Source organism: Falco cherrug, chromosome 1 (genome assembly GCF_023634085.1).
Source record: "Falco cherrug isolate bFalChe1 chromosome 1, bFalChe1.pri, whole genome shotgun sequence".
In the NCBI taxonomy this organism is placed as follows: Eukaryota; Metazoa; Chordata; class Aves; order Falconiformes; family Falconidae; genus Falco; species Falco cherrug.
The window spans coordinates 88949683-88971321 of record NC_073697.1 but is presented as its reverse complement, the minus strand read 5'-3'; the positions used below and the strand labels follow the sequence as shown (position 1 = coordinate 88971321).

The 21639-nt window shown below is 60.9% G+C and overlaps 4 protein-coding genes and 1 pseudogene across 4 annotated transcripts; all 5 read left to right on the top strand.

The window, feature by feature from the left end:
• The first annotated feature begins 1599 nt into the window (after positions 1-1599).
• Positions 1600-2284, top strand: LOC129735577 (Ig lambda chain V-1 region-like; annotated as a pseudogene).
• On the top strand, positions 2236-3085 carry LOC129735319 (uncharacterized; the record flags this gene model as incomplete). The annotated part of the gene is made up of 1 exon (XM_055701337.1): positions 2236-3085. A coding segment is annotated over one exon (768 nt), but the record flags the coding sequence as incomplete, so codon positions are not given.
• A 2417-nt stretch (positions 3086-5502) lies between these two features.
• Positions 5503-9207, top strand: LOC129735316 (uncharacterized). The gene is made up of 6 exons (XM_055701224.1): positions 5503-5569; positions 5704-6297; positions 6475-6774; positions 8368-8429; positions 8492-8660; positions 9113-9207. Exons 1-6 carry the CDS (start codon positions 5524-5526, stop codon positions 9205-9207), a joined length of 1266 nt encoding a protein of 421 aa, XP_055557199.1. The 5' UTR covers positions 5503-5523.
• Positions 9208-12076: 2869 nt separating this feature from the next.
• LOC129735306 (uncharacterized) lies at positions 12077-14855 on the top strand. The gene is made up of 4 exons (XM_055701112.1): positions 12077-12137; positions 12272-12772; positions 12805-13104; positions 14698-14855. Exons 1-4 carry the CDS (start codon positions 12092-12094, stop codon positions 14853-14855), a joined length of 1005 nt encoding a protein of 334 aa, XP_055557087.1. The 5' UTR covers positions 12077-12091.
• Positions 14856-18531: 3676 nt separating this feature from the next.
• LOC129735287 (uncharacterized) lies at positions 18532-19554 on the top strand. The gene has a single exon (XM_055701055.1). The coding sequence runs from the start codon at positions 18532-18534 to the stop codon at positions 19552-19554; it is 1023 nt and encodes a 340-aa protein (XP_055557030.1).
• Positions 19555-21639: the final 2085 nt, after the last annotated feature.

Below are 21639 nucleotides of genomic sequence, written 5' to 3'. Positions count from 1 at the left end.
ACCAGCAGAAGGCACCTGGCACTGGCCCTGTCACTGTGATCTATGGCAGCAAGGGACCCTCGGGCATCCCTTTGCGATTCTCTGGATCCTTGCCCAGTAGCACAGGCACGTTAACCATCGCTGGCGTCCAAGCTGAGGACGAGGCCATCTATTACTGTGGTGCCCCACATGGCAGTGCTGATGAGCATGCAGGTGCTCTGCAGGGTGGCCGTGCTTGGGTGCTCTGGGTTCACTGTTGCTGTCTGTGGTGCACGGGTGGCAGCAATGCTGATGGTGCTGCTGAGGATGCCAGTGGCAGAGCTCCTGGCACTGCAGAGCTGTGGTGTAGCTTGTTGCTGCTGCCTGCAAACTATCTTGTGTTATGGTCCTGTGGCCTAGAGAAGCTGGGACAAACATTGTTGCTGTCTCTGGGCATCCCACTCTGGTCCTTGGCTCCATGCCAGTTCAGGGGTGATGCCCACCCTCCTCTAATGACTAACGGTGCCTCAGGGCCCTGTGTCTATGGGAGAGGCCCTCCCTTGTGAGCACCACGTGCATTGGCCAGGGTGCTGTGCAGAAGCCATGGAGGTTGTGGCAGGGGCTGGGGATGTCTCTGAACTTGGTGGAAGCTGTGGTAGGGGTGTGGGACAGCATGGGCAGAGTCCTGTGCCAGGCTCTGCTCTCAGTTCCTCTGTTGCTATCCCCGTGGGCCTTCTCATCCCCACATGGTGTCAGTGTGGCCCTGCACCACAGTGCCGAGGTTCACAGGGCAGCCAGGAGGCAAAGGGGCTGGGACAAGCAAGTGCCATTATGTCTCACCCATGTGCAGGGCAGTCCCAGCAGACCCTTTTGGAAACTGCGGTGGCCAGCGCTGTCAGCAGGTAGCGCAGGGGCTGCGCCTGGCCACAAGATGCGGGAGGATGCTCTGTGCACTTGACTGGTACGAACTCTGTGATTGCTGTGAAGCTGCTGGAGACCCCCAGCTCACTTTGCATTTGGAGGAACTGGGGGCTTGTGTTTCCTTCCTGTTGGGTAACCTTGAAGCTGCTGGTGTCTGTGTTGGTCTAGTCCCCTTCAAGATCCCAGTTCCCTGCTCTGCAGTTCTCACGTGGCACTTAACAGAGGCCCAGCTGTTGCACCCGCCGTTGAAGCAGAACGTGCCTTCCCAGCTCCTCTGTCACGGTGCGGAGCAGCACGTGGGTAGCAGGCTGCCCAGGGGCCAGCAAGCGCCGAGCAGAGCTAGGTGCTCCAGAGCTGGTGGAATGTGTCGATGTGTCCCCACCAGCCAAGGTGGGGCTGTCCCTTGCCCTGGGCATGGGTTCCTGGTACAGTGAAGCCATAGTTCCCCTGGGGGGGACCAGGCGCTGGGCGGTTCCTGGCTGAGCTCAGGGCTCAGCACCCATGTTGGGGCAGGTACCCAGGGAGCCAGCCGCTCAGAGTGATCTTGGTGCCATTGGTGGGCCAGAGATGTGCCTGCGGCAGGCAGGGGAAGCATGGGGAACGGAGCTGCCACTGAATACTGAGGGACACATATCCATGGAGGGGCTGTGCCTGAGCAGGTGGGAGCTTAAGACAGAGCTGGGTCCATATCACAGCCCCATCGTGGTGGGGACACGGAGCTGCTGGGATCGCACCATGGCCTGGCTCCCTCTCCTGCTCGTGGTGCTCGCCCACGGCACAGGTGCCATGGCCAGAGTCGCTGTGCCCGGCCGGGCCCTTTGGGCACAGGGGCCATTCGCTGGTGCCCTGTGCTCGTGGGGCCCTGGCTGACCCTTGTCTTCTCCCCTCTCCCCTCTCCCTTTGCAGGTTCCCTGGTCCAGGCAGCGCTGACTCAGCCGCCCTCCGTGTCAGCCAACCTGGGACAAACCGTCCAGATCACCTGCTCCGGGGGTGGCAGCAGCTATGCTTATGCTTCTGTCCCTGGCACCAGCAGAAGGTCCCTGGCACTGCCCCTGTCACTGTGATCTACTGGAATGACAAGAGACCCTCGGGCATCCCTTCTCGATTCTCTGGATCCAAGTCTGGCTCCACGGCCACGTTAACCATCACTGGGGTCCAAGCTGAGGACGAGGCCGTCTATTACTGTGGTAGCTCTGACGGTAGCAGTGGTGGTCAGCGTGACAGAGACACTGACCCTGTCATTCACCCTCCCCTTGCTGCTGCCAGTTTTCCTTTCAGGATCTTTATGCTCTGGCCTTGGGCTCTGTGCGAAGGGTTCTAGGTCCCTCCGTGGTATCATGACCTTTGAGCACAGGGTCTCTGTTCCTGTCCGACTACCTGGAGAAGGCTGTGCTCCTGGGGCACAGGCTGACTCTGGTTCTCCCCACTCCCTCTGTGGGTTCCCTGGTCCAGGCAGCGCTGACTCAGCCACCCTCCGTGTCAGCCAACCCGGGACAAACCGTCCAGATCACCTGCTCCGGGGGGGACAGCAACTACTATGGCTGGTACCAGCAGAAGGTCCCTGGCACTGGCCCTGTCACTGTGATCTACGATAACAACAACAGACCCTCGGGCATCCCTTCACGATTCTCTGGATCCTTGTCTGGCTCCACGGCCACGCTAACCATCACTGGGGTCCAAGCCGAGGACGAGGCCGTCTATTACTGTGGTGGCTACGACAGCAGCAGCGGTGGCTATGGTGTCTGGTGGCAAGGAGTAATAGGAAGTGAGACACAGATTCCAAAGTCAGAGGAAGGTTTTCTGCCCTTCACCCTCCTGGCTGAGCAGAGCTGTGGCCGTGGGGCTGAAGCAGGTTCCTGTCCCTTCTGCATGGCCATGGCTGTGAATGTTGTTCCTTTCACATCCCAGAGAACTGGAGGTGACTTTGTGGCTGGGGACCATTGTCCTGGTCCCTACAAAGTTCTCACAGTGTGGCCTTGTGTGCCATGCCAGTGCCTCTTGCTACTGCTGACCGTGTCCTGCTGCTGCTGCCAGAGCTGCCCCTGTGCTGGGATGTGCTGGGCTGGGCTCCGCTCCCCAGATTTGCGTGTGACTGCAGCCAGGTCCAGTCTTCTCTGCCTTTGACATTCCCTGTCCCGGTGCCCGGGCAGGGCTGTGCTCGTGGGGCCCTGGCTGACCCTTGTCTTCTCCCCTCTCTCCTCTCCCTCTGCAGGTTCCCTGGTCCAGGCAGCGCTGACTCAGCCGCCCTCCGTGTCAGCCAACCTGGGACAAACCGTCCAGATCACCTGCTCTGGGAGCAGCAATAGCTATGGCTGGTTCCAGCAGAAGGTCCCTGGCACTGGCCCTGTCACTGTGATCTATGCTAATGACAAGAGACCCTCGGAAAACCTTCTCGAAAAAGGATCTCGATTTTCCGGATCCTACTCTGGCGGTACGGGCACGTTAACCATCACTGGGGTCCAAGCCGAGGACGAGGCCGTCTATTACTGTGGTGGCTGGGACAGCAGCTATGCTGATATCATGGTGACGATGTGCCACAGGCAAGTGAGACCTTGAGTTTCAAAGAGGCTGGTTTTATCTTCTCCTTCCTCTCAGCCTGGCAGGGACTTCCCTCCAGATTTGGGGTTTCCCCTTCTCATTCCCAATCCCCTTCTCTTTGTGCCCTTTGTGTCAGGGCTGTGACTATGTCCCCAGTGGTGGGGCCCTGGTGCCAGAGGTGCCCTTTCTGGGCTCATCCCGGCTACCCAATATCAACATGGTGGGCAGCAGAGCCTCGGCCACCGTTAGGAGCTGGAACCTGTAGAGCTGCCCAAGAAAAGCTTTGCTACATTTCTGGTCCTCCAGGCTGAGTCTTGCCCAGGGCTGTGTGGCATTGCAGCTGCCCTGGGTGCATGGGATTTGCCACCCTTGGGAGCCTTGGGCTCTGCAGCTGGGCAGGGAGAGCTTCTGCCTCAGCTCCTTGCTCTCACATGGCTCTGGTTTAGCTGCTCCCAGTGTCCATGTCCCTGGGACAAACCACCAGGACCTGCTCCAGCGGTAGCAACAATCCTTATGGGTGGTACCAGCAAAAGGTGCCTGGCACTGGCCCTGTCACTGTAATCTACTGGAACAGCAACAGACCCTGGGGCATCCCTTCACGATTCTCCGGATCCAAGTCTGGCTCCACGGGCACGTTAACCATCACTGGGGTCCAAGCTGAGGACGAGGCCGTCTATTACTGTGCTAACTGGGACAGCAGCATCAGTGCTGACATGGTGAAATGGAGCAATGTGGAAGTGATACAAAATCCTCCTGGCACAGCCGGAGCCAGCTGGGCCTCTCTGCTGTCCCCATTTCATGTTGGGCAGGTCCCCGCCATGGCCCTGCCTTGTGCTGCAGATGGCTGTGCCTGGTGTCCCAGCTCAGCTGTCCCAGAGAGCCCCACATCTTTGACTGTCCCCTATCATTTGGGGAGGGTATGTGTGGCACTTGGGAATGTTCCACTCCCCATGGCCACAGTACCCATTGATGGGGTCCAAGCCAAGGCAGATGCTGCCTCTTATTGTGCTGGGTGGGAGACCAGTGCAGACCAGGGTCATGGTGACTCCCTGAGATACAAACCCGCTGTTACCCCAGCGCCCCTCAGGTGCCACCTGCTGCTGCTGCAGCTGCAGGTTGGACGCACTGTTGGAGCAGCACATGTGCCTGTGAGGCAGCTCCTGCCATGGGGCACATGCTGTGCTCCAGCAGGTGCCCTCCGTGCCGCCCGCAGGGAGACAGCCCACTGCAGCCCTGCCCCATCTGCGCCTGCTGGGCTCTCTGTGCCCCAGGCCCCCCGGGGCAGGCGGCGTTGGGGACAGGGAGGGGTCATGCCAAGCGGTCATTTCCCTTGGATGCAGCTACACTTGGGCTGGGCGCCGTGCCACTGAGGGTGGGGACGACCCTGTGCCCTGGGTTGGAGAAGGGCTGGCCAGGGGCTGTCCCGACAGCTGTGAGCAGAGCCCCTGCGCTGTCCCGGCTCTGGCTGTGTCTGCCCAGTGCCAGCCCGTTGGGCTTGTGACCAGCTCATGAGGAGGCACTGCTGGAGCCCTGGGGCTGGTGCCGGATGGCTCCCATTGTGCTGGGGAGCAGGTGCCAAGGAAGAGAAGAGCAAAGGTTTGGAATGGTGGGCCTGGGCTGGCAGAGGAAGAGGCAGGGCAGAGAAGCAGCAGAACGAGAGGGTGTCTTAGGTGCCTGGGACACCCGTAGGAGGGAAAGATGCTGAGAGTGGGGTGGGGAGTGCTGGCGGCTGGCATAGTCCCAGCCCCATGCCTGAGAGCTGTGAGTGCCTCCTGCCCCCAGCAGCCCAGCTCTCCCGCACCCCTCAGCCCTGCAGCTGCTCTACCAGGGCAGGAATGGGGGTGTCCGTGCTGGTGACGTTTGGGCTCTGGGCTGGGACGTGTCTCCACTCTGTGCTGGAGATAATCCCAGCTGCTTGTGGGGTGGTGGGGCTGGGCGTGGAGCGGGCAGGGCGGTGGGGGGAGGCGCGGGCAAGACCCAGGCGAGAGCACGGGGTCAGATTTGCATGGAGGGGCCGTGCCCTGGGCGGGCGGGGGCTTAAAAGGGGGCTGGGGTCCATGTCACAGCCCCATCGTGGTGGGGACACGGAGCTGCTGGGATCGCACCATGGCCTGGCTCCCTCTCCTGCTCGCGGTGCTCGCCCACGGCACAGGTGCCATGGCCAGAGTCGCTGTGCCCGGCCGGGCCCTTTGGGCACAGGGGCCCCGCGCTGCTGCCCGGGCAGGGCTGTGCTCGTGGGGCCCTGGCTGACCCTTGTCTTCTCCCCTCTGCCCTCTCCCTCTGCAGGTTCCCTGGTCCAGGCAGCGCTGACTCAGCCGCCCTCCGTGTCAGCCAACCCAGGAGAAACTGTCCGGATCACCTGCTCTGGCGGTAGCAGCAGCAGCAGCAATGAGTATGTTGGTTTGCATGACCGAAAACCTGGCACTGCTCCTGTCACTCTGATCTATGAGAGCAACAAGAGACCCTCGGGCATCCCTTCGCGATTCTCTGGATCCAAGTCTGGCTCCACGGGCACGTTAACCATCACTGGGGTCCAAGCCGAGGACGAGGCCGTCTATTTCTGTGGTGGCTACGACAGCAGCATTGATGCTGGTGTAATCACACAGAGAGATGTGGGAGTGAGCTACAGAGCAATCCAAATTGGAAATGTTCTGCCCTTCTCCTTCAAGGCCGAGCAAGGCTTTGGAGCTGGTGCAGGTTCCTGTCCCTTCTGCATGGCCATGGCTGTGAATGTTGTTCCTTTCACATCCCTGAAAACTGGAGGTGACTTTGTGGCTGGGCACCATTGTCCTGGTCCCTACAAAGTTCTCACAGTGTGGCCTTGTGTGCCATGCCAGTGCCTCTTGCTACTGCTGACCGTGTCCTGCTGCTGCTGCCAGAGCTGCCCCTGTGCTGGGATGTGCTGGGCTGGGCTCCGCTCCCCAGATTTGCGTGTGACTGCAGCCAGGTCCAGTCTTCTCTGCCTTTGACATTCCCTGTCCCAGTGCCCGGGCAGGGCTGTGCTCGTGGGGCCCTGGCTGACCCTTGTCTTCTCCCCTCTCTCCTCTCCCTCTGCAGGTTCCCTGGTCCAGGCAGCGCTGACTCAGCCGCCCTCGTTGTCCGCAAACCCGGGACAAACCATCCAGATCATGTGCTCCGGGGAGGACAGCAACTACTATGGCTGGTACCAGCAGAAGGCACCTGGCACTGGCCCTGTCACTGTGATCTATGGCAGCAAGGGACCCTCGGGCATCCCTTTGCGATTCTCTGGATCCTTGCCCAGTAGCACAGGCACGTTAACCATCGCTGGCGTCCAAGCTGAGGACGAGGCCATCTATTACTGTGGTGCCCCACATGGCAGTGCTGATGAGCATGCAGGTGCTCTGCAGGGTGGCCGTGCTTGGGTGCTCTGGGTTCACTGTTGCTGTCTGTGGTGCACGGGTGGCAGCAATGCTGATGGTGCTGCTGAGGATGCCAGTGGCAGAGCTCCTGGCACTGCAGAGCTGTGGTGTAGCTTGTTGCTGCTGCCTGCAAACTATCTTGTGTTATGGTCCTGTGGCCTAGAGAAGCTGGGACAAACATTGTTGCTGTCTCTGGGCATCCCACTCTGGTCCTTGGCTCCATGCCAGTTCAGGGGTGATGCCCACCCTCCTCTAATGACTAACGGTGCCTCAGGGCCCTGTGTCTATGGGAGAGGCCCTCCCCTGTGAGCACCACGTGCATTGGCCAGGGTGCTGTGCAGAAGCCATGGAGGTTGTGGCAGGGGCTGGGGATGTCTCTGAACTTGGTGGAAGCTGTGGTAGGGGTGTGGGACAGCATGGGCAGAGTCCTGTGCCAGGCTCTGCTCTCAGTTCCTCTGTTGCTATCCCCGTGGGCCTTCTCATCCCCACATGGTGTCAGTGTGGCCCTGCACCACAGTGCCGAGGTTCACAGGGCAGCCAGGAGGCAAAGGGGCTGGGACAAGCAAGTGCCATTATGTCTCACCCATGTGCAGGGCAGTCCCAGCAGACCCTTTTGGAAACTGCGGTGGCCAGCGCTGTCAGCAGGTAGCACAGGGGCTGCGCCTGGCCACAAGATGCGGGAGGATGCTCTGTGCACTTGACTGGTACGAACTCCGTGATTGCTGTGAAGCTGCTGGAGACCCCCAGCTCACTTTGCATTTGGAGGAACTGGGGGCTTGTGTTTCCTTCCTGTTGGGTAACCTTGAAGCTGCTGGTGTCTGTGTTGGTCTAGTCCCCTTCAAGATCCCAGTTCCCTGCTCTGCAGTTCTCACGTGGCACTTAACAGAGGCCCAGCTGTTGCACCCGCCGTTGAAGCAGAATGTGCCTTCCCAGCTCCTCTGTCACGGTGCGGAGCAGCACGTGGGTAGCAGGCTGCCCAGGGGCCAGCAAGCGCCGAGCAGAGCTAGGTGCTCCAGAGCTGGTGGAATGTGTCGATGTGTCCCCACCAGCCAAGGTGGGGCTGTCCCTTGCCCTGGGCATGGGTTCCTGGTACAGTGAAGCCATAGTTCCCCTGGGGGGGACCAGGCGCTGGGCGGTTCCTGGCTGAGCTCAGGGCTCAGCACCCATGTTGGGGCAGGTACCCAGGGAGCCAGCCGCTCAGAGTGATCTTGGTGCCATTGGTGGGCCAGAGATGTGCCTGCGGCAGGCAGGGGGAGCATGGGGAACGGAGCTGCCACTGAATACTGAGGGACACATATCCATGGAGGGGCTGTGCCTGAGCAGGTGGGAGCTTAAGACAGAGCTGGGTCCATATCACAGCCCCATCGTGGTGGGGACACGGAGCTGCTGGGATCACACCATGGCCTGGCTCCCTCTCCTGCTCGTGGTGCTCGCCCACAGCACAGGTGCCATGGCCAGAGTCGCTGTGCCCGGCCGGGCCCTTTGGGCACAGGGGCCATTCGCTGGTGCCCTGTGCTCGTGGGGCCCTGGCTGACCCTTGTCTTCTCCCCTCTCCCCTCTCCCTCTGCAGGTTCCCTGGTCCAGGCAGCGCTGACTCAGCCGCCCTCCGTGTCAGCCAACCTGGGACAAACCGTCCAGATCACCTGCTCCGGGGGTGGCAGCAGCTATGCTTATGCTTCTGTCCCTGGCACCAGCAGAAGGTCCCTGGCACTGGCCCTGTCACTGTGATCTACTGGGATGACAAGAGACCCTCGGGCATCCCTTCTCGATTCTCTGGATCCAAGTCTGGCTCCACGGCCACGTTAACCATCACTGGGGTCCAAGCCGAGGACGAGGCCGTCTATTACTGTGGTAGCTCTGACGGTAGCAGTGGTGGTCAGCGTGACGGAGACACTGACCCTGTCATTCACCCTCCCCTTGCTGCTGCCCGTTTTCCTTTCAGAATCTTCATGCTCTGGCCTTGGGCTCTGTGCGAAGGGTTCTAGGTCCCTCCGTGGTATCATGACCTTTGAGCACAGGGTCTCTGTTCCTGTCCGACTACCTGGAGAAGGCTGTGCTCCTGGGGCACAGGCTGACTCTGGTTCTCCCCACTCCCTCTGTGGGTTCCCTGGTCCAGGCAGCGCTGACTCAGCCACCCTCCGTGTCAGCCAACCCGGGACAAACCGTCCAGATCACCTGCTCTGGGAGCAGCAATAACTATGGCTGGTACCAGCAGAAGGTCCCTGGCACTGGCCCTGTCACTGTGATCTACGATAACAACAACAGACCCTCGGGCATCCCTTCATGATTCTCTGGATCCTTGTCTGGCTCCACAGGCACATTAACCATCACTGGGGTCCAAGCCGAGGACGAGGCCGTCTATTACTGTGGTGGCTATGACAGCAGCAGCGGTGGCTATGGTGTCTGGTGACAAGGAGTAATAGGAAGTGAGACACAGATTCCAAAGTCAGAGGAAGGTTTTCTGCCCTTCACCCTCCTGGCTGAGCAGAGCTGTGGCCGTGGGGCTGAAGCAGGTTCCTGTCCCTTCTGCATGGCCATGGCTGTGAATGTTGTTCCTTTCACATCCCAGAGAACTGGAGGTGACTCTGTGGCTGGGGACCATTGTCCTGGTCCCTACAAAGTTCTCACAGTGTGGCCTTGTGTGCCATGCCAGTGCCTCTTGCTACTGCTGACCGTGTCCTGCTGCTGCTGCCAGAGCTGCCCCTGTGCTGGGATGCGCTGGGCTGGGCTCCGCTCCCCAGATTTGCGTGTGACTGCAGCCAGGTCCAGTCTTCTCTGCCTTTGACATTCCCTGTCCCGGTGCCCGGGCAGGGCTGTGCTCGTGGGGCCCTGGCTGACCCTTGTCTTCTCCCCTCTCTCCTCTCCCTCTGCAGGTTCCCTGGTCCAGGCAGCACTGACTCAGCCACCCTCCGTGTCAGCCAACCTGGGACAAACCGTCCAGATCACCTGCTCCGGGGGTAGTGGTAGCTATGGCTGGTACCAGCAGAAGGTCCCTGGCACTGGCCCTGTCACTGTGATCTATGCTAATGACAAGAGACCCTCGGGCATCCCTTCTCGATTTTCCGGATCCTACTCTGGCGGTACGGGCACGTTAACCATCACTGGGGTCCAAGCCGAGGACGAGGCCGTCTATTACTGTGGTGGCTGGGACAGCAGCTATGCTGATATCATGGTGACGATGTGCCACAGGCAAGTGAGACCTTGAGTTTCAAAGAGGCTGGTTTTATCTTCTCCTTCCTCTCAGCCTGGCAGGGACTTCCCTCCAGATTTGGGGTTTCCCCTTCTCATTCCCAATCCCCTTCTCTTTGTGCCCTTTGTGTCAGGGCTGTGACTATGTCCCCAGTGGTGGGGCCCTGGTGCCAGAGGTGCCCTTTCTGGGCTCATCCCGGCTACCCAATATCAACATGGTGGGCAGCAGAGCCTCGGCCACCGTTAGGAGCTGGAACCTGTAGAGCTGCCCAAGAAAAGCTTTGCTACATTTCTGGTCCTCCAGGCTGAGTCTTGCCCAGGGCTGTGTGGCATTGCAGCTGCCCTGGGTGCATGGGATTTGCCACCCTTGGGAGCCTTGGGCTCTGCAGCTGGGCAGGGAGAGCTTCTGCCTCAGCTCCTTGCTCTCACATGGCTCTGGTTTAGCTGCTCCCAGTGTCCATGTCCCTGGGACAAACCACCAGGACCTGCTCCAGCGGTAGCAACAATCCTTATGGGTGGTACGAGCAAAAGGTGCCTGGCACTGGCCCTGTCACTGTAATCTACTGGAACAGCAACAGACCCTCGGGCATCCCTTCACGATTCTCCGGATCCAAGTCTGGCTCCACGGGCACGTTAACCATCACTGGGGTCCAAGCTGAGGACGAGGCCGTCTATTACTGTGCTAGCTGGGACAGCAGCATCAGTGCTGACATGGTGAAATGGAGCAATGTGGAAGTGATACAAAATCCTCCTGGCACAGCCGGAGCCAGCTGGGCCTCTCTGCTGTCCCCATTTCATGTTGGGCAGGTCCCCGCCATGGCCCTGCCTTGTGCTGCAGATGGCTGTGCCTGGTGTCCCAGCTCAGCTGTCCCAGAGAGCCCCACATCTTTGACTGTCCCCTATCATTTGGGGAGGGTATGTGTGGCACTTGGGAATGTTCCACTCCCCATGGCCACAGTACCCATTGATGGGGTCCAAGCCAAGGCAGATGCTGCCTCTTATTGTGCTGGGTGGGAGACCAGTGCAGACCAGGGTCATGGTGACTCCCTGAGATACAAACCCGCTGTTACCCCAGCGCCCCTCAGGTGCCACCTGCTGCTGCTGCAGCTGCAGGTTGGACGCACTGTTGGAGCAGCACATGTGCCTGTGAGGCAGCTCCTGCCATGGGGCACATGCTGTGCTCCAGCAGGTGCCCTCCGTGCCGCCCGCAGGGAGACAGCCCACTGCAGCCCTGCCCCATCTGCGCCTGCTGGGCTCTCTGTGCCCCAGGCCCCCCGGGGCAGGCGGCGTTGGGGACAGGGAGGGGTCATGCCAAGCGGTCATTTCCCTTGGATGCAGCTACACTTGGGCTGGGCGCCGTGCCACTGAGGGTGGGGACGACCCTGTGCCCTGGGTTGGAGAAGGGCTGGCCAGGGGCTGTCCCGACAGCTGTGAGCAGAGCCCCTGCGCTGTCCCGGCTCTGGCTGTGTCTGCCCAGTGCCAGCCCGTTGGGCTTGTGACCAGCTCATGAGGAGGCACTGCTGGAGCCCTGGGGCTGGTGCCGGATGGCTCCCATTGTGCTGGGGAGCAGGTGCCAAGGAAGAGAAGAGCAAAGGTTTGGAATGGTGGGCCTGGGCTGGCAGAGGAAGAGGCAGGGCAGAGAAGCAGCAGAACGAGAGGGTGTCTTAGGTGCCTGGGACACCCGTAGGAGGGAAAGATGCTGAGAGTGGGGTGGGGAGTGCTGGCGGCTGGCATAGTCCCAGCCCCATGCCTGAGAGCTGTGAGTGCCTCCTGCCCCCAGCAGCCCAGCTCTCCCGCACCCCTCGGCCCTGCAGCTGCTCTACCAGGGCAGGAATGGGGGTGTCCGTGCTAGTGATGTTTTGGGCTCTGCGCTGGGACGTGTCTCCGCTCTGTGCCGGGGACAATCCCCGCTGCTTGAGGGGTGGTGGGGCTGGGCATGGAGCGGGCAGGGCGGTGGGGGGAGGCGCGGGCAGGACCCAGGCGAGAGCGCGGGGTCAGATTTGCATGGAGGGGCCGTGCCCCGGGCGGGCGGGGGCTTAAAAGGGAGCTGGGGTCCATGTCACAGCCCCATCGTGGTGGGGACACGGAGCTGCTGGGATCGCACCATGGCCTGGCTCCCTCTCCTGCTCGCGGTGCTCGCCCACGGCACAGGTGCCATGGCCAGAGTCGCTGTGCCCGGCCGGGCCCTTTGGGCACAGGGCCCCCGCGCTGCTGCCCCGGCAGGGCTGTGCTCGTGGGGCCCTGGCTGACCCTTGTCTTCTCCCCTCTGCCCTCTCCCTCTGCAGGTTCCCTGGTCCAGGCAGCGCTGACTCAGCCGCCCTCCGTGTCAGCCAACCCAGGAGAAACTGTCCGGATCACCTGCTCTGGCGGTAGCAGCAGCAGCAGCAATGAGTATGTTGGTTTGCATGACCGAAAACCTGGCACTGCTCCTGTCACTCTGATCTATGAGAGCATCAAGAGACCCTCGGGCATCCCTTCGCGATTCTCTGGATCCAAGTCTGGCTCCACGGGCACGTTAACCATCACTGGGGTCCAAGCCGAGGACGAGGCCGTCTATTTCTGTGGTGGCTACGACAGCAGCATTGATGCTGGTGTAATCACACAGAGAGATGTGGGAGTGAGCTACAGAGCAATCCAAATTGGAAATGTTCTGCCCTTCTCCTTCAAGGCCGAGCAAGGCTTTGGAGCTGGTGCAGGTTCCTGTCCCTTCTGCATGGCCATGGCTGTGAATGTTGTTCCTTTCACATCCCTGAAAACTGGAGGTGACTTTGTGGCTGGGCACCATTGTCCTTCTCCCCTCTCTCCTCTCCCTCTGCAGGTTCCCTGGTCCAGGCAGCGCTGACTCAGCCGCCCTCGTTGTCCGCAAACCCGGGACAAACCATCCAGATCACGTGCTCCGGGGAGGACAGCAACTACTATGGCTGGTACCAGCAGAAGGCACCTGGCACTGGCCCTGTCACTGTGATCTATGGCAGCAAGGGACCCTCGGGCATCCCTTTGCGATTCTCTGGATCCTTGCCCAGTAGCACAGGCACGTTAACCATCGCTGGCGTCCAAGCTGAGGACGAGGCCATCTATTACTGTGGTGCCCCACATGGCAGTGCTGATGAGCATGCAGGTGCTCTGCAGGGTGGCCGTGCTTGGGTGCTCTGGGTTCACTGTTGCTGTCTGTGGTGCACGGGTGGCAGCAATGCTGATGGTGCTGCTGAGGATGCCAGTGGCAGAGCTCCTGGCACTGCAGAGCTGTGGTGTAGCTTGTTGCTGCTGCCTGCAAACTATCTTGTGTTATGGTCCTGTGGCCTAGAGAAGCTGGGACAAACATTGTTGCTGTCTCTGGGCATCCCACTCTGGTCCTTGGCTCCATGCCAGTTCAGGGGTGATGCCCACCCTCCTCTAATGACTAACGGTGCCTCAGGGCCCTGTGTCTATGGGAGAGGCCCTCCCCTGTGAGCACCACGTGCATTGGCCAGGGTGCTGTGCAGAAGCCATGGAGGTTGTGGCAGGGGCTGGGGATGTCTCTGAACTTGGTGGAAGCTGTGGTAGGGGTGTGGGACAGCATGGGCAGAGTCCTGTGCCAGGCTCTGCTCTCAGTTCCTCTGTTGCTATCCCCGTGGGCCTTCTCATCCCCACATGGTGTCAGTGTGGCCCTGCACCACAGTGCCGAGGTTCACAGGGCAGCCAGGAGGCAAAGGGGCTGGGACAAGCAAGTGCCATTATGTCTCACCCATGTGCAGGGCAGTCCCAGCAGACCCTTTTGGAAACTGCGGTGGCCAGCGCTGTCAGCAGGTAGCACAGGGGCTGCGCCTGGCCACAAGATGCGGGAGGATGCTCTGTGCACTTGACTGGTACGAACTCCGTGATTGCTGTGAAGCTGCTGGAGACCCCCAGCTCACTTTGCATTTGGAGGAACTGGGGGCTTGTGTTTCCTTCCTGTTGGGTAACCTTGAAGCTGCTGGTGTCTGTGTTGGTCTAGTCCCCTTCAAGATCCCAGTTCCCTGCTCTGCAGTTCTCACGTGGCACTTAACAGAGGCCCAGCTGTTGCACCCGCCGTTGAAGCAGAACGTGCCTTCCCAGCTCCTCTGTCACGGTGCGGAGCAGCACGTGGGTAGCAGGCTGCCCAGGGGCCAGCAAGCGCCGAGCAGAGCTGGGTGCTCCAGAGCTGGTGGAATGTGTCGATGTGTCCCCACCAGCCAAGGTGGGGCTGTCCCTTGCCCTGGGCATGGGTTCCTGGTACAGTGAAGCCATAGTTCCCCTGGGGGGGACCAGGCGCTGGGCGGTTCCTGGCTGAGCTCAGGGCTCAGCACCCATGTTGGGGCAGGTACCCAGGGAGCCAGCCGCTCAGAGTGATCTTGGTGCCATTGGTGGGCCAGAGATGTGCCTGCGGCAGGCAGGGGGAGCATGGGGAACGGAGCTGCCACTGAATACTGAGGGACACATATCCATGGAGGGGCTGTGCCTGAGCAGGTGGGAGCTTAAGACAGAGCTGGGTCCATATCACAGCCCCATCGTGGTGGGGACACGGAGCTGCTGGGATCACACCATGGCCTGGCTCCCTCTCCTGCTCGTGGTGCTCGCCCACAGCACAGGTGCCATGGCCAGAGTCGCTGTGCCCGGCCGGGCCCTTTGGGCACAGGGGCCATTCGCTGCTGCCCTGTGCTCGTGGGGCCCTGGCTGACCCTTGTCTTCTCCCCTCTCCCCTCTCCCTCTGCAGGTTCCCTGGTCCAGGCAGCGCTGACTCAGCCGCCCTCCGTGTCAGCCAACCTGGGACAAACCGTCCAGATCACCTGCTCCGGGGGTGGCAGCAGCTATGCTTATGCTTCTGTCCCTGGCACCAGCAGAAGGTCCCTGGCACTGGCCCTGTCACTGTGATCTACTGGGATGACAAGAGACCCTCGGGCATCCCTTCTCGATTCTCTGGATCCAAGTCTGGCTCCACGGCCACGTTAACCATCACTGGGGTCCAAGCCGAGGACGAGGCCGTCTATTACTGTGGTAGCTCTGACGGTAGCAGTGGTGGTCAGCGTGACGGAGACACTGACCCTGTCATTCACCCTCCCCTTGCTGCTGCCCGTTTTCCTTTCAGAATCTTCATGCTCTGGCCTTGGGCTCTGTGCGAAGGGTTCTAGGTCCCTCCGTGGTATCATGACCTTTGAGCACAGGGTCTCTGTTCCTGTCCGACTACCTGGAGAAGGCTGTGCTCCTGGGGCACAGGCTGACTCTGGTTCTCCCCACTCCCTCTGTGGGTTCCCTGGTCCAGGCAGCGCTGACTCAGCCACCCTCCGTGTCAGCCAACCCGGGACAAACCGTCCAGATCACCTGCTCCGGGGGGGACAGCAACTACTATGGCTGGTACCAGCAGAAGGTCCCTGGCACTGGCCCTGTCACTGTGATCTACAATAACAACAACAGACCCTCGGGCATCCCTTCGCGATTTTCCGGATCCTTGTCTGGCTCCACGGCCACGTTAACCATCACTGGGGTCCAAGCCGAGGACGAGGCCGTCTATTACTGTGGTGGCTACGACAGCAGCAGCGGTGGCTATGGTGTCTGGTGGCAAGGAGTAATAGGAAGTGAGACACAGATTCCAAAGTCAGAGGAAGGTTTTCTGCCCTTCACCCTCCTGGCTGAGCAGAGCTGTGGCTGTGGGACTGAGGCAGGTTCCTGTCCCTTCTGCATGGCCATGGCTGTGAATGTTGTTCCTTTCACATCCCTGAAAACTGGAGGTGACTTTGTGGCTGGGCACCATTGTCCTGGTCCCTACAAAGTTCTCACAGTGTGGCCTTGTGTGCCATGCCAGTGCCTCTTGCTACTGCTGACCGTGTCCTGCTGCTGCTGCCAGAGCTGCCTCTGTGCTGGGATGCGCTGGGCTGGGCTCCGCTCCCCAGATTTGCGTGTGACTGCAGCCAGGTCCAGTCTTCTCTGCCTTTGACATTCCCTGTCCCGGTGCCCGGGCAGGGCTGTGCTCGTGGGGCCCTGGCTGACCCTTGTCTTCTCCCCTCTCTCCTCTCCCTCTGCAGGTTCCCTGGTCCAGGCAGCGCTGACTCAGCCGCCCTCCGTGTCAGCCAACCTGGGACAAACCGTCCAGATCACCTGCTCCGGGGGTAGTGGTAGCTATGCCTGGTACCAGCAGGAGGTCCCTGGCACTGCCCCTGTCACCGTGATCTATGCTAATGACAAGAGACCCTCGGGCATCCCTTCACGATTCTCCGGATCCAAGTCTGGCTCCACGGGCACATTAACCATCACTGGGGTCCAAGCCGAGGACGAGGCCGTCTATTACTGTGGTAGCTGGGACAGCAGCTATGCTGCTGCCACCTGCCACGGGAAACAGCATTGGGGAAGTGATACTAAATACTCCCGCCAACACAGGGGCCACTCAGAAGTCTCTGCTGTCCTGTTTGATGTTGGGCAGGTCCCCGCCATGGCCCTGCCCTGTGCTGCACGTGGCTGTGCCTGGTGTCCCAGCTCAGCTGTCCTAGAGAGCCCCACATCTTTGACTGTCCCCTGTCATTTGGGGAGGGCATGTGTGGCAGTGTTGTGGTTTAACCCCAGCTGATAATTAAGTACCGCACAGCTGCTTGCTCACTCTGCCCTCCCCAGGGAGATGGGGAGGAGAATTGGGAAGGAATCTAAAAGCCTAGGGTTGAGATAAGAACAATTTAATAACTGAAATAATAAAAAATATAATAACATAATACTACTACTACTACTAACAGTAATAATAGTAACAACAGTAATTATAATGAAAAGGAGGGAGAAGGAGAGGGTAACAAAATCTAAACGGAAAGGAAAATAAGCACAGGTGAGGCACGTTACAGCTGCTCACCACCCACTGACAGATGCCCAGCCATTTCCCCAGCAGCAATGGTCAGGCCCTGGCCAACTCCCCCCAGTTTATATACTGAGCATGACGTCCCATGGTATGGGATACTCCTTTGGCTAGTTCCGGTCAGCTGTCCTGGCTGTGTCCCCTCCCAGCTTCATGTGCCCTTCCAGCCTTCTCACATGGCATGGCCTGAGAAACCAAAAATTCCTTGACTTAGTATAAACATTACTTGACAACACCTAAACCCATCTGTTATCAACACTATTCTCACACCAAATACAAAACACAGCACTGCACCAGCTACTAAGAAGAAAATATAACTCTATCCCAGCCAAAACCAGGACAAGCACTTGGGCACATTTCACTCTCCATGGCCACGTTACCCAGTGCTGGAGTCCAAGCTGCGGAGGAGAAGGCTGTGTCTTACAGAGCCAGCTGGGGCACCAGTGCTGAGGAAGGTCGCTGCACGCCCAGCACTGGGGTAGGGCAGCACAAACCCACTGTTGCCCCAGGGTCCCTCGGGTGCCGCCTGCTGCCCTTGCTGGGGAGACCCCCAGCATTGCTGAGGCTGGAGGTGTCTCTGGAGATCATCTCATCCCACCGCCTGCTTGAAGCTGGGTTGGCTACTGCAGGTTGTCCACAGCCTGTCCAGGTGAGTTTTGAATATCTCCAAGGATGGAGACTTCACAGCGCTGTGGGCAAGCCGTTCCAGGGTCTGACTGTCCTTGCAAAAGAAAAAAGGGTTTGCTACATTTAAGCAGATTTTGCTGTGTTTCAACCTGTGCCTGTTGCTCCTTGTGCTGTAAGCAGACACCTCTGAGAGGAGCCTAGCTCCATCTCCTTACCTGCCCCCCGGAGATATTTATAATGTTGATAAGATGCCCCTGAGACTCCTCACCTCTGGCTCAGCCACCCCAGCTCATGCTGTCTCTCTCCACACAATGATGCTCTGAGCCCCTCATCATCCTCAGAGCCCTTCATGGGTCTTGTGCCCATCCCTCCCCATACCTGGCTGGGGAGCCCAGAGCTGACACAGCGCTGGGCTGTGTGTCTCAGGGTGCTGAGGCAAGGGGAAGGATCCTCTCCCTGGCTTCTGGCAACGCTCCTGCTAACGCAGCCCACAGGTGCTTTTCTGGCTCCTGTGCAACTTTGTGTCCTCACAGCCCATGGGCCCTTTGTGCCATGGGGCGGCTGGCCACTTGGCCCCAGAAGCCCCAGGCAGGGTTGGTGCAAGGGGCAGCGCTACATGGCTGTTGCAAGAGAAGGTGGAAGAGCAGCGATGACGGGGCCCAGGTACACTGGGGAAGGGAGGAACGAACAAGATCGGTGTGGGGCCTGGGACTCCCGTAGGAGGGAAAGATGCTGAGAGTGGGGTGGGGAATGCTGGTGGCTGGCATCGTCCCAGCCCCGTCCCTGGAAGCTGTGAGTGCCACCTGCCCCCAGCAGCCCAGCTGTCCCGCACCCCTCGGCCCTGCAGCTGCTCTATCAGGGCAGGAATGGGGGTGTCCGTGCTGGTGATGTTTTGGGCTCTGCGCTGGGACGTGTCTCCGCTCTGTGCCGGGGACAATCCCCGCTGCTTGAGGGGTGGTGGGGCTGGGCGTGGAGCGGGCAGGGCGGTGGGGGGAGGCGCGGGCAGGACCCAGGCGAGAGCGTGGGGTCAGATTTGCATGGAGGGGCCGTGCCCCGGGCGGGCGGGGGCTTAAAAGGGAGCTGGGGTCCATGTCACAGCCCCATCGTGGTGGGGACACGGAGCTGCTGGGATCGCACCATGGCCTGGCTCCCTCTCCTGCTCGCGGTGCTCGCCCACGGCACAGGTGCCATGGCCAGAGTCGCTGTGCCCGGCCGGGGCCTTTGGGCACAGGGCCCCTGCGCTGCTGCCCAGGCAGGGCTGTGCTCGTGGGGCCCTGGCTGACCCTTGTCTTCTCCCCTCTCTCCTCTCCCTCTGCAGGTTCCCTGGTCCAGGCAGCGCTGACTCAGCCGCCCTCCGTGTCAGCCAGCCCAGGAGAAACTGTCCGGATCACCTGCTCTGGGAGTAGCAGTAGCTATGGCTGGTTCCAGCAGAAAGTCCCTGGCACTGGCCCTGTCACTGTGATCTACTACAATGACAAGAGACCCTCGGGCATCCCTTCTCGGTTCTCTGGATCCACATCTGGCGGTACGGGCACGTTAACCATCACTGGGGTCCAAGCCGAGGACGAGGCCGTCTATTACTGTGGTAGCTGGGACAGCAGCATCAGTGCTGGCACGGTGAAACAGAGCAATGGGGAAGTGATACAAAAACCTCCTGGCACAGCCGGAGCCAGCCGGGCATCTCTGCTGTCCCCGTTTTATGTTGGGGCAGGTCCCCGCCATGGCCCTGCCCTGTGCTGCAGACGGCTGTGCCTGGTGTCCCAGCTGAGCTGTCCCAGAGCCCCAGGTCTGTGCCCGGCCCCTGCCACGTGGGGAGGAGATGACCCCCAGCAGCCCTGTCCCTGCCCCATGCTGCAGGGCCGAGTTGCCCCTGGGCTCCCCGGTTGGCACGCGGGGCGCTGCCAGCTGCCTCCCTGCCCTGCCCTGCGCCCAGCGCAGCCGTGCCAGGATTCCCCGGGCATCGCCCCAGGGGCTTCAGCGCTGCTGGAGCGGTGGGCTCAGCACCGACAAGTGGGAACATGCCAAGGGCCGGGCAGCTGGGCCAAAGCTTCGCCTGCCAACGCTGGCAAGGGCCGTTTCCCACGGGCGCAGCAGCTCCTGGGCCACGCGTGAGGCTGCTGGGGCAGAGCAAGGCTGCCTGGGGGCTGTTCTGCCGCGCCGCAGGAGGAGCCCACAGGCTCTGCACCGCTGGCTCTTTGTACCTCTGGCCCCTGGGAAGCCCCTGGCCCTGGGCAATGTCCCATGGCAGCCCTGTGACAGCAGAGGGCTGCCCCGCACCCTGGCCCCGTCCCCATCCTGCTGCGGGACCCCGGGACCGGGACTAGCGCTGGGGACAAAGGTGTTGGCCCCTCTGTGTCTGTCGGTGTCACTTGTCTTGAGCGGTGACTTTTCCTATGTCGCCCTGAGGGAGCCGGGGCAGGGGACGAGGGCTGGGCATGAAGGTGTGTGCCAGGGCCAGGCTTTGGGCAGGGACGACCGTGCGGTGGGGTGGGGGGCCACGTGCCATGGGCTGGGGCCAGGGGGGCACCGCTGGGCTGCACCAAGCACCCTGCAGCCCTCAGGGACCAGGACTCCTGTGCGCTCCCTGATGCGCCCCGCTCCCCCTGCCCGCGCCAGGTCAAGGTCCCGGGTGCTCATCGGTCACCAAGAACGTTCAGCTGAGGATCTCAGAGGGATGTAAATGGGGCTTTGCTCCTGCCTTTTCCCAGCCCACTCCCCATGGGAGAGCCTAGGTGGGCCCAGCTGCACCCCAGAAATGCACAGCAGTGCCAAGAGCCTGGACAAGGGCTTCTCCTTCCATCCCCAGCACAGGCAGCAGCTCATCTGCTCCCCACGGCAGGGGATGTTGGTGCTGGGGACACTGCCTGATGCCCCCGCCCCCAGCAGCCCAGCTCTCCCGCACCCCTCGGCCCTGTGGCCACTTGGCCAGGGCGGGAATGGGGGTGTCCGTGCTGGTGATGTTTTGGGCTCTGCGCTGGGACGTGTCTCCGCTCTGTGCCGGGGACAATCCCAGCTGCTTGTGGGGTGGTGGGGCTGGGCGTGGAGCGGGCAGGGCGGTGGGGGGAGGCGCGGGCAGGACCCAGGCGAGAGCGCGGGGTCAGATTTGCATGGAGGGGCCGTGCCCTGGGCGGGCGGGGGCTTAAAAGGGAGCTGGGGTCCATGTCACAGCCCCATCGTGGTGGGGACACGGAGCTGCTGGGATCGCACCATGGCCTGGCTCCCTCTCCTGCTCGCGGTGCTCGCCCACGGCACAGGTGCCATGGCCAGAGTCGCTGTGCCCGGCCGGGCCCTTTGGGCACAGGGGCCATTCGCTGGTGCCCTGTGCTTGTGGGGCCCTGGCTGACCCTTGTCTTCTCCCCTCTGCCCTCTCCCTCTGCAGGTTCCCTGGTCCAGGCAGCGCTGACTCAGCCACCCTCCGTGTCAGGCAACCCGGGACAAACCGTCCAGATCACCTGCTCTGGGAGTAGCAGTGGCTATGGCTACGGAAGACTGGTACCAGCAGAAGGTCCCTGTCACTGTGATCCATGCTGACTTATACAGACCCTCGGGCATCCCTTCATGATTCTCTGGATCCTTGTCCGGCTCCACGGGCACGTTAACCATCACTGGGGTCCAGGCCAAGGACGAGGCTGTCTATTACTGTGGTAGCTGGGACAGCAGCAGCAGTGCTGGTCATTGTCTTGGTGGTGCTGAGTTTAATTTTTTCTTACTGTTCTTTGGTGCACCTTCCCCTGAGTGGCAAAGAGGTGTGGAGTGTAGGTAGTTTGGACCCTTGGGATTTGTGGCTGTCAAGGCTGTTACTTTGTGGGGTTTTGACTGCAACTCTGCCCTGATGCCCCTCCCCTCTGTGCCTATGCTGTGCTGGTGATTCCCCTTTCCCTGTGTCACACACGGTCTCCCTACAGAATCTCACCTACTGGGGACTCCCTGCCCTGTAACCCCTGGCTGCTGGCCTGGCCATGGTCCCACCTGGAGCATGGGCAGGGGTGTATCCAGGCTTCCGCCAATGCTGGGTGCCCACAGCGGGCCATTCCCCTGGGCTGCCCTGTCTCAGTGACAGGGATGAGAGGTGTGCCTCAAGGGGCAACAGGCAGGGACAGGGTCTAGACTGTGGCTACAGCCACCCCTCGGGGGGAGCCTGGGCTCGGGGCTGCACCCAGGCTGTCCCATCCATGGGCTTGTGGGCAGGGAAGCCCC